The sequence below is a fragment of the Entelurus aequoreus genome, linkage group LG28, assembly GCF_033978785.1.
Source record: "Entelurus aequoreus isolate RoL-2023_Sb linkage group LG28, RoL_Eaeq_v1.1, whole genome shotgun sequence".
NCBI classification, from domain to species: Eukaryota; Metazoa; Chordata; class Actinopteri; order Syngnathiformes; family Syngnathidae; genus Entelurus; species Entelurus aequoreus.
In genome coordinates this window covers 3,642,527-3,657,211 of record NC_084758.1, presented here as the reverse complement: position 1 = coordinate 3,657,211, position 14,685 = coordinate 3,642,527, and the positions used below count along the sequence as shown (strand labels likewise).

The 14,685-nt window shown below is 37.7% G+C and overlaps 1 protein-coding gene across 2 annotated transcripts in view; it reads left to right on the top strand.

Annotated features, from left to right (window-relative positions):
• LOC133645247 (uncharacterized) overlaps positions 1 to 7,818 on the top strand; it is a 33,785-nt gene extending 25,967 nt beyond the window's left edge. For both annotated transcript variants that reach the window (XM_062040146.1, XM_062040145.1), the window contains exon 5: positions 7,403 to 7,818. In XM_062040146.1, the coding sequence (XP_061896130.1) occupies positions 7,403 to 7,424 (22 nt within the window). In that variant the 3' untranslated portion in view covers positions 7,425 to 7,818. The remainder of the gene's footprint in view (positions 1 to 7,402) is intronic.
• Positions 7,819 to 14,685: the final 6,867 nt, after the last annotated feature.

Sequence of the window (14,685 nt, the reverse complement as noted above, 5' to 3'; positions counted from 1 at the left end):
TTTGCTAAAATGTCGTAAGGGGGGACCCTGTCGTAAAAATGCCAAAAAACGGACTTGATTCAGCAGCACAATTCTGGTGCTGTAGTTGTAGGAGATGTCTCAAAACGTCATCAGGAGTCCCTACAAAACCTAAAAATGGCATAAAATGCTTTTTTTGGGAAAACTTTTTTTTTACAAAAAAAATTTCAAAAAACAGACTTGCTTCAGCAGCACAATTCTGGTGCTGTAGTTGTAGGAGATGTCTCAAAACGTCATCAGGAGTCCCGACTAAACCCGTAAATGTAAGAAAATGTAAGAAAATGCATTTTTTAAGAAAAACATTTTTTGCTAAAATGTCGTAAGGGGGGACACTGTCGTAAAAATGCCAAAAAACGGACTTGCTTCGGCAGTACAATTCTGGTGCTGTAGTTGTAGGAGATGTCTCAAAACGTCATCAGGAGTCCCTACAAAACCTAAAAATGGCATAAAATGCTTTTTTTGGGAAAACTTTTTTTTTACAAAAAAAAATTCAAAAAACGGACTTGTTTGAGCAGCACAATTCTGGTGCTGTAGTTGTAGGACATGTCTCAAAACGTCATCAGGAGTCCCGACTAAACCCGTAAATGTAAGAAAATGTAAGAAAATGCATTTTTTAAGAAAAACATTTTTTGCTAAAATGTCGTAAGGGGGGACCCTGTCGTAAAAATGCCAAAAAACGGACTTGCTTCAGCAGTACAATTCTGGTGCTGTAGTTGTAGGAGATGTCTCAAAACGTCATCAGGAGTCCCTACAAAACCTAAAAATGGCATAAAATGCTTTTTTTGGGAAAACTTTTTTTTTACAAAAAAAATTTCAAAAAACGGACTTGCTTCAGCAGCACAATTCTGGTGCTGTAGTTGTAGGAGATGTCTCAAAACGTCATCAGGAGTCCCGACTAAACCCGTAAATGTAAGAAAATGTAAGAAAATGCATTTTTTAAGAAAAACATTTTTTGCTAAAATGTCGTAAGGGGGGACCCTGTCGTAAAAATGCCAAAAAACGGACTTGATTCAGCAGCACAATTCTGGTGCTGTAGTTGTAGGAGATGTCTCAAAACGTCATCAGGAGTCCCTACAAAACCTAAAAATGGCATAAAATGCTTTTTTTGGGAAAACTTTTTTTTTACAAAAAAAATTTCAAAAAACAGACTTGCTTCAGCAGCACAATTCTGGTGCTGTAGTTGTAGGAGATGTCTCAAAACGTCATCAGGAGTCCCGACTAAACCCGTAAATGTAAGAAAATGTAAGAAAATGCATTTTTTAAGAAAAACATTTTTTGCTAAAATGTCGTAAGGGGGGACACTGTCGTAAAAATGCCAAAAACGGACTTGCTTCGGCAGTACAATTCTGGTGCTGTAGTTGTAGGAGATGTCTCAAAACGTCATCAGGAGTCCCTACAAAACCTAAAAATGGCATAAAATGCTTTTTTTGGGAAAACTTTTTTTTTACAAAAAAAAATTCAAAAAAACGGACTTGTTTGAGCAGCACAATTCTGGTGCTGTAGTTGTAGGAGATGTCTCAAAACGTCATCAGGAGTCCCCGACTAAACCCGTAAATGTAAGAAAATGTAAGAAAATGCATTTTTTAAGAAAAACATTTTTTGCTAAAATGTCGTAAGGGGGGACCCTGTCGTAAAAATGCCAAAAAACGGACTTGCTTCAGCAGTACAATTCTGGTGCTGTAGTTGTAGGAGATGTCTCAAAACGTCATCAGGAGTCCCTACAAAACCTAAAAATGGCATAAAATGCTTTTTTTGGGAAAACTTTTTTTTTACAAAAAAATTTTCAAAAAACGGACTTGCTTCAGCAGCACAATTCTGGTGCTGTAGTTGTAGGAGATGTCTCAAAACGTCATCAGGAGTCCCTACAAAACCTAAAAATGGCATAAAATGCTTTTTTTGGGGAAAACTTTTTTTTTACAAAAAAAATTTCAAAAAACAGACTTGCTTCAGCAGCACAATTCTGGTGCTGTAGTTGTAGGAGATGTCTCAAAACGTCATCAGGAGTCCCGACTAAACCCGTAAATGTAAGAAAATGTAAGAAAATGCATTTTTTAAGAAAAACATTTTTTGCTAAAATGTCGTAAGGGGGGACCCTGTCGTAAAAATTCCAAAAAACGGACTTGATTCAGCAGCACAATTCTGGTGCTGTAGTTGTAGGAGATGTCTCAAAACGTCATCAGGAGTCCCTACAAAACCTAAAAATGGCATAAAATGCTTTTTTTGGGAAAACTTTTTTTTTACAAAAAAAATTTCAAAAAACGGACTTGTTTGAGCAGCACAATTCTGGTGCTGTAGTTGTAGGAGATGTCTCAAAACGTCATCAGGAGTCCCGACTAAACCCGTAAATGTAAGAAAATGTAAGAAAATGCATTTTTTAAGAAAAACATTTTTTGCTAAAATGTCGTAAGGGGGGACCCTGTCGTAAAAATTCCAAAAAACGGACTTGATTCAGCAGCACAATTCTGATGCTGTAGTTGTAGGAGATGTCTCAAAACGTCATCAGGAGTCCCTACAAAACCTAAAAATGGCATAAAATGCTTTTTTTAGGAAAACTTTTTTTTTACAAAAAAAATTTCAAAAAACGGACTTGCTTCAGCAGCACAATTCTGGTGCTGTAGTTGTAGGAGATGTCTCAAAACGTCATCAGGAGTCCCGACTAAACCCGTAAATGTAAGAAAATGCATTTTTTAAGAAAAACATTTCCTGCTAAAATGTCGTAAGGGGGGACCCTGTCGTAAAAATGCCAAAAAACGGACTTGCTTCAGCAGTACAATTCTGGTGCTGTAGTTGTAGGAGATGTCTCAAAACGTCATCAGGAGTCCCTACAAAACCTAAAAATGGCATAAAATGCTTTTTTTGGGAAAACTTTTTTTTTACAAAAAAAAATTCAAAAAACGGACTTGTTTGAGCAGCACAATTCTGGTGCTGTAGTTGTAGGAGATGTCTCAAAACGTCATCAGGAGTCCCGACTAAACCCGTAAATGTAAGAAAATGCATTTTTTAAGAAAAACATTTTTTGCTAAAATGTCGTAAGGGGGGACCCTGTCGTAAAAATTCCAAAAAACGGACTTGATTCAGCAGCACAATTCTGGTGCTGTAGTTGTAGGAGATGTCTCAAAACGTCATCAGGAGTCCCTACAAAACTTAAAAATGGCATAAAATGCTTTTTTTGGGAAAACTTTTTTTTTACAAAAAAAATTTCAAAAAACAGACTTGCTTCAGCAGCACAATTCTGGTGCTGTAGTTGTAGGAGATGTCTCAAAACGTCATCAGGAGTCCCGACTAAACCAGTAAATGTAAGAAAATGTAAGAAAATGCATTTTTTAAGAAAAACATTTTTTGCTAAAATGTCGTAAGGGGGGACCCTGTCGTAAAAATGCCAAAAAACGGACTTGATTCAGCAGCACAATTCTGGTGCTGTAGTTGTAGGAGATGTCTCAAAACGTCATCAGGAGTCCCTACAAAACCTAAAAATGGCATAAAATGCTTTTTTTGGGAAAACTTTTTTTTTACAAAAAAAATTTCAAAAAACAGACTTGCTTCAGCAGCACAATTCTGGTGCTGTAGTTGTAGGAGATGTCTCAAAACGTCATCAGGAGTCCCGACTAAACCCGTAAATGTAAGAAAATGTAAGGAAATGCATTTTTTAAGAAAAACATTTTTTGCTAAAATGTCGTAAGGGGGGAGGGACCCTGTCGTAAAAATTCCAAAAAACGGACTTGATTCAGCAGCACAATTCTGGTGCTGTAGTTGTAGGAGATGTCTTAAAACGTCATCAGGAGTCCCTACAAAACCTAAAAATGGCATAAAATGCTTTTTTTGGGAAAACTTTTTTTTTACAAAAAAAAATTCAAAAAACGGACTTGTTTGAGCAGCACAATTCTGGTGCTGTAGTTGTAGGAGATGTCTCAAAACGTCATCAGGAGTCCCGACTAAACCCGTAAATGTAAGAAAATGTAAGAAAATGCATTTTTTAAGAAAAACATTTTTTGCTAAAATGTCGTAAGGGGGGACCCTGTCGTAAAAATGCCAAAAAACGGACTTGCTTCAGCAGTACAATTCTGGTGCTGTAGTTGTAGGAGATGTCTCAAAACGTCATCAGGAGTCCCTACAAAACCTAAAAATGGCATAAAATGCTTTTTTTGGGAAAACTTTTTTTTTACAAAAAAAAATTCAAAAAACGGACTTGTTTGAGCAGCACAATTCTGGTGCTGTAGTTGTAGGAGATGTCTCAAAACGTCATCAGGAGTCCCGACTAAACCCGTAAATGTAAGAAAATGTAAGAAAATGCATTTTTTAAGAAAAACATTTTTTGCTAAAATGTCGTAAGGGGGGACCCTGTCGTAAAAATGCCAAAAAACGGACTTGCTTCGGCAGTACAATTCTGGTGCTGTAGTTGTAGGAGATGTCTCAAAACGTCATCAGGAGTCCCTACAAAACCTAAAAATGGCATAAAATGCTTTTTTTGGGAAAACTTTTTTTTTACAAAAAAAATTTCAAAAAACGGACTTGTTTGAGCAGCACAATTCTGGTGCTGTAGTTGTAGGAGATGTCTCAAAACGTCATCAGGAGTCCCGACTAAACCCGTAAATGTAAGAAAATGTAAGAAAATGCATTTTTTAAGAAAAACATTTTTTGCTAAAATGTCGTAAGGGGGGACCCTGTCGTAAAAATGCCAAAAAACGGACTTGCTTCAGCAGTACAATTCTGGTGCTGTAGTTGTAGGAGATGTCTCAAAACGTCATCAGGAGTCCCGACTAAACCCGTAAATGTAAGAAAATGCATTTTTTAAGAAAAACATTTTTTGCTAAAATGTCGTAAGGGGGGACCCTGTCGTAAAAATGCCAAAAAACGGACTTGCTTCAGCAGTACAATTCTGGTGCTGTAGTTGTAGGAGATGTCTCAAAACGTCATCAGGAGTCCCGACTAAACCCGTAAATGTAAGAAAATGCATTTTTTAAGAAAAACATTTTTTGCTAAAATGTCGTAAGGGGGGACCCTGTCGTAAAAATGCCAAAAAACGGACTTGATTCAGCAGCACAATTCTGGTGCTGTAGTTGTAGGAGATGTCTCAAAACGTCATCAGGAGTCCCTACAAAACCTAAAAATGGCATAAAATGCTTTTTTTGGGAAAACTTTTTTTTTACAAAAAAAATTTCAAAAAACGGACTTGTTTGAGCAGCACAATTCTGGTGCTGTAGTTGTAGGAGATGTCTCAAAACGTCATCAGGAGTCCCGACTAAACCCGTAAATGTAAGAAAATGTAAGAAAATGCATTTTTTAAGAAAAACATTTTTTGCTAAAATGTCGTAAGGGGGGACCCTGTCGTAAAAATTCCAAAAAACGGACTTGATTCAGCAGCACAATTCTGGTGCTGTAGTTGTAGGAGATGTCTCAAAACGTCATCAGGAGTCCCTACAAAACCTAAAAATGGCATAAAATGCTTTTTTTGGGAAAACTTTTTTTTTACAAAAAAAATTTCAAAAAACAGACTTGCTTCAGCAGCACAATTCTGGTGCTGTAGTTGTAGGAGATGTCTCAAAACGTCATCAGGAGTCCCGACTAAACCAGTAAATGTAAGAAAATGTAAGAAAATGCATTTTTTAAGAAAAACATTTTTTGCTAAAATGTCGTAAGGGGGGACCCTGTCGTAAAAATGCCAAAAAACGGACTTGATTCAGCAGCACAATTCTGGTGCTGTAGTTGTAGGAGATGTCTCAAAACGTCATCAGGAGTCCCTACAAAACCTAAAAATGGCATAAAATGCTTTTTTTGGGAAAACTTTTTTTTTACAAAAAAAATTTCAAAAAACAGACTTGCTTCAGCAGCACAATTCTGGTGCTGTAGTTGTAGGAGATGTCTCAAAACGTCATCAGGAGTCCCGACTAAACCCGTAAATGTAAGAAAATGTAAGAAAATGCATTTTTTAAGAAAAACATTTTTTGCTAAAATGTCGTAAGGGGGGACCCTGTCGTAAAAATGCCAAAAAACGGACTTGATTCAGCAGCACAATTCTGGTGCTGTAGTTGTAGGAGATGTCTCAAAACGTCATCAGGAGTCCCTACAAAACCTAAAAATGGCATAAAATGCTTTTTTTGGGAAAACTTTTTTTTTACAAAAAAAAATTCAAAAAACGGACTTGTTTGAGCAGCACAATTCTGGTGCTGTAGTTGTAGGAGATGTCTCAAAACGTCATCAGGAGTCCCGACTAAACCCGTAAATGTAAGAAAATGTAAGAAAATGCATTTTTTAAGAAAAACATTTTTTGCTAAAATGTCGTAAGGGGGGAGGACCCTGTCGTAAAAATGCCAAAAAACGGACTTGCTTCAGCAGTACAATTCTGGTGCTGTAGTTGTAGGAGATGTCTCAAAACGTCATCAGGAGTCCCTACAAAACCTAAAAATGGCATAAAATGCTTTTTTTGGGAAAACTTTTTTTTTACAAAAAAAAATTCAAAAAACGGACTTGTTTGAGCAGCACAATTCTGGTGCTGTAGTTGTAGGAGATGTCTCAAAACGTCATCAGGAGTCCCGACTAAACCCGTAAATGTAAGAAAATGTAAGAAAATGCATTTTTTAAGAAAAACATTTTTTGCTAAAATGTCGTAAGGGGGGACCCTGTCGTAAAAATGCCAAAAAACGGACTTGATTCAGCAGCACAATTCTGGTGCTGTAGTTGTAGGAGATGTCTCAAAACATCATCAGGAGTCCCTACAAAACCTAAAAATGGCATAAAATGCTTTTTTTGGGAAAACTTATTTTTTTACAAAAAAAATTTCAAAAAACAGACTTGCTTCAGCAGCACAATTCTGGTGCTGTAGTTGTAGGAGATGTCTCAAAACGTCATCAGGAGTCCCGACTAAACCCGTAAATGTAAGAAAATGCATTTTTTAAGAAAAACATTTTTTGCTAAAATGTCGTAAGGGGGGACCCTGTCGTAAAAATGCCAAAAAACGGACTTGATTCAGCAGCACAATTCTGGTGCTGTAGTTGTAGGAGATGTCTCAAAACGTCATCAGGAGTCCCTACAAAACCTAAAAATGGCATAAAATGCTTTTTTTGGGAAAACTTTTTTTTTACAAAAAAAAATTCAAAAAACGGACTTGTTTGAGCAGCACAATTCTGGTGCTGTAGTTGTAGGAGATGTCTCAAAACGTCATCAGGAGTCCCGACTAAACCTGTAAATGTAAGAAAAAGTAAGAAAATGCATTTTTTACGAAAAACATTTTTTGCTAAAATGTCGTAAGGGGGGACCCTGTCGTAAAAATGCCAAAAAACGGACTTGATTCAGCAGCACAATTCTGGTGTTGTAGTTGTAGGAGATGTCTCAAAACGTCATCAGGAGTCCCTACAAAACCTAAAAATGTCATCTCCTGTTCCCACAGTACCTCCGTGTCTCCGCAGTGAGCCGTGCGCCTCACCTGCCGATCTTCCCCCTGGACTCTGACTGCCTTCCTCCACCTCCGCACTCGGACCTGGACTTCTGGACGCCTCTCTCCTGCCCCCACGGACCTCGCTCGGATCACGAACCTCTTTTGCTTCGCCCCTCTGGACTTCTTTGCTGCCACAACCAACACACACTTACAATAACCTCTGGTAACTTATATTTGGTTAACTTCTACACATAGCCCTGCATCCACACACATAGTAGCATACACACCCGACGTAATCATCAAGCTCAAATAAAACCCGTTGAGCTAGACCTCCTGCTGTCGTACCGTCTCCTTCCCCCTTCGTCTTACGTAACAGTACCGGTACCAAAATGTATTTTGATACTTTTCTAAAAAAAAGGGTACCACAAAAAATGTCATTATTGGCTTTATTTGAACAAAACATCTTAGTGTACATGAAACATATGTTTATTATTGTCATTTAGTCCTCAAATAAAATAGTGAACATACTAGACAACTTGTCTTTTAGTAATAAGTAAACAAACAAAGACTCCTAATTAGTCTGCTGACGTATGCATTAACATATTGTGTCATTTATACACCTATTATTTTCTACACATTATGAGGGACAAACTGCAAAAATTGATTATTAATCTACTTGTTCATTTGCTGTTAAAATCTGCTTATTTTCTGTTTCAACATTTTCTATCTACACTTTTGTTCAAATGTAATAATCACTTATTCTTCTCTTCTTTGATACTTTACATTAGTTTTGGATGATACCACACATTTAGGTATGGATCTGATACCAAGTAGTTACAGGATCATACATTGGTCATTTTCAAAGTCCTCATGTGTCCAGGGACGTATTTACTGACTTTATAAACATAATATACATTTTAAAAGAAGGAAAAAAGATTTTGTGACGATAAAAAAATATCGATGTAATCATAGTAGTATCGACTAGATACGCTCTTGTACTTGGTATCATTACAGTAGATGTCAGGTGTAGATCCACCCATGGCATTTGTTTACATTGTGACGGCGGTGAGATATTGTATCCTCCTACGGTGTGTAGTGAAGCATGTTTAGGTATTCCTCATCCTCCAGTGATAATGCTACTTGTAAAAAACTTACTTTATTTGTCGCCATGGAGGCCAGGATTAGTGATTTAGAAGTAGCTGAAACACTGTGGATGTGTGTTAGCTGCGAGCTAGTTAGCCATGTCTTAAAGCAGCTCTTCCTGAGGGTGTTTCAGTGTTATAACTTCACCTTTATCTTGACTTTTTACACCAAAATGCGTCCATTCTCCCTTTTCTGTCTACACACTGTGTCTGCTTGTAAGTACTCTGTGTGTGTGTGCTGCCCAACAGCAGTAAAACCAGCAATGTCATGATTGACTATTTGCTTGATCAGAAACTTAACAAAGCTCCAAAGTTTTGGTTCACCTCCATCGTAGTTCACTAAGACGGGTCCTCCATTATATTTGTCATTAGGGCCTGGAATCTAGCTCTGCAAGACCTGGGATAGCTGAGTGGTTAACACTGTTGGCCACCAAGCAAGGGGTACTGGGTTCAAATCCCAGTAGGGAGTTAGTGTTTTGTTTCACTATCATTGTGATTTTGTGAGACAGGTTCTCAATTAAATATGTCATTGGGGCCCGAAATCTAGCTTCAAGAAGACCAAGAATAGCTTAGTGGTCAAAGCAGCTAGTGCCCAATCAAATGGGACTGGGTTCAAATCCCAGTCAGATCGTTTGGTGACTAGGGAGGATCCAGTCAGAGAAATTACTCTTTTATATCATAGTTTACTGAGACAGGTTCTAAATCACATATAATTAAATATGTCATTGGGGACCAAAATCTGCCTTCAAGAATACCAAGGATAGCTGAATGTTTAAAGCAGCTAGCTCCCAATCAAAGGGTTCTGGGTCCAAATCCCAGTCAGGTCACTCTGAAACAGGTAAAGATCTTGTCAGAGGAATAAATCTTTTGTATGATAGTTTAAAGGTTCTCAATTATATATGTCATTGGGGCCCGAAATCTGGTAACAAGATAGACCAAGGATAGCTGAATGGTTAAACAGCTATCTCTCAATCAAAGGGTTCTGGGTTCAATCCCTGTCAGGTCGATCGGCTTGCCAAGCCAAAGTATGCAGAAGTGGGGATGCCGGACGATGTGGGGGTGTATCAGTAATTCCTATGCTGGGATGGGTGGGAATAGAAAGATAGATAATTAATTCATTGTGAGTGTTGACCAATCAGCTCTCCTGGTCTGACTAATTGCAATTGAGATAATAAAATAGATGAAACAATTCTAATTGGATAATGAATAAACCAAATACAAGAAAGATAATTGGGGAAAAAATGGAGGAAGTAGAACTAGTGGAATAATTTAATTAAAAGATAATTGTATTGATAATTAATTATTAAGATAATTAATTATACAAATTTGGGTTTTTATTATCTAATTTTTTTTTATCACAATTGCAATTAGACATGTTTTTATAATCATATTTTTTTATTATCCAATTATTTCAACTTTTTTATTATCTCAAATGCAGTTAGTCAGACCAGGAGCTCCATTAAGATCTTTGATTAGTGTTTTGTAACATGTATTTAAAACAGCAGAGTGCTCCTGTCTTAGAAAGGATCTTTGACCTGCATTTTTCCACAGTACAGTGCTCCCGTCAAACAAGATCTTTGATTAGTGTTCTGTGACAGGAGCACTCCACTGTATTATCCTGAATCAGATGCACCTGTGTGAGGTGGTTAGCTGCATAAAGACACCTGTCCAATCAGTAAGAGCCAAACATTCAGCATGGCTAAGAGCAAAGAGCTGTCCAAAGACACCAGAGACAAAATGGTACAACTCCACAAGGATGGAAAGGGCTACGGAGAAATTGCCAAGCAGCTTGGTGAAAAAAGGTCCACTGTTGGAGCAATCATTAGAAAATGGAAGAAGCTAAACATGACGGTCAATCTCAATGGGAGTGGAGCCCCATGCAAGATATCACCTGGTGGGGTCTCAATGATGCTAAGAAAGGTGAGGAATCAGCCCAGGACTACACGGCAGGACTTGGTCAATGACCTGAAAAGAGCTGGGACCACTGTTTCCATGGTCACTGTTGGTAATAACGTCATGGTTTGAAATCATGCATGGCACGGAAGGTTCCCCTGCTTAAACCAGAACATGTTAAGGCCCGTCTTAAGTTTGCCAATGACCATTTGGATGATCCAGAGGAGTCATGGGAGAAAGTGTTGTGGACAGTGTTTTATCACATCTCTATCATAGTTTACAGACACAGGTTCACCATTAAATCTGGTCTTAAGAAAACCCAAGGTAGCTCAGTGGGTTACATCAATACTGTTAACCAAGGGGTACTGGGTTCAAGTCCCACTTACAGTTTTATATCATAGTTTACTGAGACAGGTTCTCAATTAAATGTTTCATTGGGGCCCGAAAACTTTGTTCTAGAAGACAAAAGATAGCTGAAGGGTTAAACAGCTACCTCCCAATCAAAGGGTTCTGGGTTCAATCCCAGTCAGGTCACTCTACAACTAGTAAATATTGAGTAAGAGCAATTAGTCTTTTAAATGAAAGTTTACTGAGACAGTTCTCAATTATATATGTCATTGGGGCCCGGAAATCTGGTAATTGTATGGCCGAGGATAGCTGAATGGTTAAACATCTAGCTCCCAACAAAGGGTTCATGGGTTCAATCCCAGTCCAAGGTCCAAGCAAGGGTGGGGAGTAGCGTTATGTGGGGGTGTATCACCTCCCCCACACAGAGTAAAGTCAAGTGGTAGCTGGTTAATTAACTTATAGTTAAAAAGGTAAGTATGAGTAATAATAATAACAAATAGTCTATAGTCCAAAAGTCAAAGGTAACCTCGGGGGTTAGCTCCTCCTCCTTGCCGAGGCTAAAGTTGGCTGGGATGGGCGGGAATAGAAAGATAGATAATTAATTCATTGTGAGTGTTGACCAATCAGCTCTCCTGGTCTGACTAATTGCAGTTGAGATAATAAAAAAATAAAAAAACTGCAATTGAAAGAATAAAAAAATAATAATTGAATAATAAAAAAATGAGATTAATAAAAACATGTCTGTCATGCAATTGAGATAATTGCAATTGACATAATTAATTGAGATAATTGCGATTGGAGATAATTGAGATAATTAATTATCTCAATTAAGATAATTTTAATTATCTCAATAATTTTAATTATCTCAATTGAGATAATTAATTATCATAATTAATTGAGATAATTAAAATTAATTATCTCCATTCCAATTATCTCAATTAATTATCTCAATTAACTCAATTGTAGTTATCTCAATTGCAATTACATGACAGACATGTTTTTTTTTATCTTATTTTTTTATTATCCAATTTTTTTTATTTTTATTGTATCAATTGCAGTTTTTTTTTTTCATTATCTCAACTGCAATTAGTCAGACCAGGAGAGCTGATTGGTCAACACTCACAATGAATTAATTATCTATCTTTCTATTCCCGCCCATCCCAGCCAACTTTAGCCTCGGCAAGGAGGAGGAGCTAACCCCCGAGGTTACCTTTGACTTTGGGACTATAGACTATTTGTTATTATTATTACTCATACTTACCTTTTTAACTATAAGTTAATTAACCAGCTACCACTTAACTTTACTCTGTGTGGGGGAGGTGATACACCCCCACATAACGCTACTCCCCACCCTTGCTTGGACCTTGGACTGGGATTGAACCCATGAACCCTTTGTTGGGAGCTAGATGTTTAACCATTCAGCTATCCTCGGCCATACAATTACCAGATTTCCGGGCCCCAATGACATATATAATTGAGAACTGTCTCAGTAAACTTTCATTTAAAAGATTAATTGCTCTGACTCGATATTTACTAGTTGTAGAGTGACCTGACTGGGATTGAACCCAGAACCCTTTGATTGGGAGGTAGCTGTTTAACCCTTCAGCTATCTTTTGTCTTCTAGAACAAAGTTTTCAGGCCCCAATGAAACATTTAATTGAGAACCTGTCTCAGTAAACTATGATATAAAACTGTAAGTGGGACTTGAACCCAGTACCCCTTGGTTAACAGTATTGATGTTACCCACTGAGCTACCTTGGGTTTTCTTAAGACCAGATGTAATGGTGAACCTGTGTCTGTAAACTATGATAGAGATGTGATAAAACACTGTCCACAACACTTTCTCCCATGACTCCTCTGGATTTATATTATTGTATATACTAGGTCATAAAATCAGTGTCAGTTGAGTCGGTCCATATGTTGCCTGTAGGGATTTTTAATGTCCAGCAGATGTCAGTATTTAGTGACACAGTATCAATACAGTTTTGCAATGTGTCGAAACGCTTCATGACGCCTCATCAACCCATCACTACCGTAGCCCTTTCCATCCTTGTGGAGTTGTACCATTTTGTCTCTGGTGTCTTTGGACAGCTCTTTGCTCTTAGCCATGCTGAATGTTTGGCTCTTACTGATTGTATGGGGTGGACAGGTGTCTTTATGCAGCTAACCACCTCACACAGGTGCATCTGATTCAGGATAATACAGTGGAGTGGAGGTGTTACAAAACACTAATCAAAGATCTTGTTTGACAGGAGCACTGTACTGTGGAAAAATGCAGGTCAAAGATCCTTTCTGTGACAGGAGCACTCTGTTGTTTTAAATACATGTTACAAAACTATGATATAAAAGAGTAATTTCTCTGACTGGATCTTTCCTAGTCACCAAACGATCTGACTGGGATTTGAACCCAGTCCCATTTGATTGGGCACTAGCTGCTTTGACCACTAAGCTATTCTTGGTCTTCTTGAAGCTAGATTTCGGGCCCCAATGACATATTTAATTGAGAACCTGTCTCACAAAATCACAATGATAGTGAAACAAAACACTAACTCCCTACTGGGATTTGAACCCAGTACCCCTTGCTTGGTGGCCAACAGTGTTAACCACTCAGCTATCCCAGGTCTTGCAGAGCTAGATTCCAGGCCCTAATGACAAATATAATGGAGGACCCGTCTTAGTGAACTACGATGGAGGTGAACCAAAACTTTGGAGCTTTGTTAAGTTACTGATCAAGCAAATAGTCAATCATGACATTGCTGGTTTTACTGCTGTTGGGCAGCACACACACACACAGAGTACTTACAAGCAGACACAGTGTGTAGACAGAAAAGGGAGAATGGACGCATTTTGGTGTAAAAAGTCAAGATAAAGGTGAAGTTATAACACTGAAACACCCTCAGGAAGAGCTGCTTTAAGACATGGCTAACTAGCTCGCAGCTAACACACATCCACAGTGTTTCAGCTACTTCTAAATCACTAATCCTGGCCTCCATGGCGACAAATAAAGTAAGTTTTTTACAAGTAGCATTATCACTGGAGGATGAGGAATAGCTAAACATGCTTCACTACACACCGTAGGAGGATACAATATCTCACCGCCGTCACAATGTAAACAAATGCCATGGGTGGATCTACACCTGACATCTACTGTAATGATACCAAGTACAAGAGCGTATCTAGTCGATACTACTATGATTACATGGATATTTTTTATCGTCACAAAATCTTTTTTCCTTTTTTTAAAATGTATATTATGTTTATAAAGTCAGTAAATATGTCCCTGGACACATGAGGACTTTGAAAATGACCAATGTATGATCCTGTAACTACTTGGTAGCAGATCGATACCTAAATGTGTGGTATCATCCACAACTAATGTAAAGTATCAAAGAAGAGAAGAATAAGTGATTATTACATTTGAACAAAAGTGTAGATAGAAAATGTTGAAACAGAAAATAAGCAGATTTTAACAGCAAATGAACAAGTAGATTAATAATCAATTTTTGCAGTTTGTCCCTCATAATGTGTACAAAATAATAGGTGTATAAATGACACAATATGTTAATGCATACGTCAGCAGACTAATTAGGAGTCTTTGTTTGTTTACTTATTACTAAAAGACAAGTTGTCTAGTATGTTCACTATTTTATTTGAGGACTAAATGACAATAATAAACATATGTTTCATGTACACTAAGATGTTTTGTTCAAATAAAGCCAATAATGACATTTTTTGTGGTACCCTTTTTTTTAGAAAAGTATCAAAATACATTTTGGTACCGGTACTGTTACGTAAGACGAAGGGGGAAGGAGACGGTACGACAGCAGGAGGTCTAGCTCAACGGGTTTTATTTGTGAATTGTTTTTGTTTGCGGATGACTCGACCTTGCTGGTATCCGGCAAGGACAAGTCA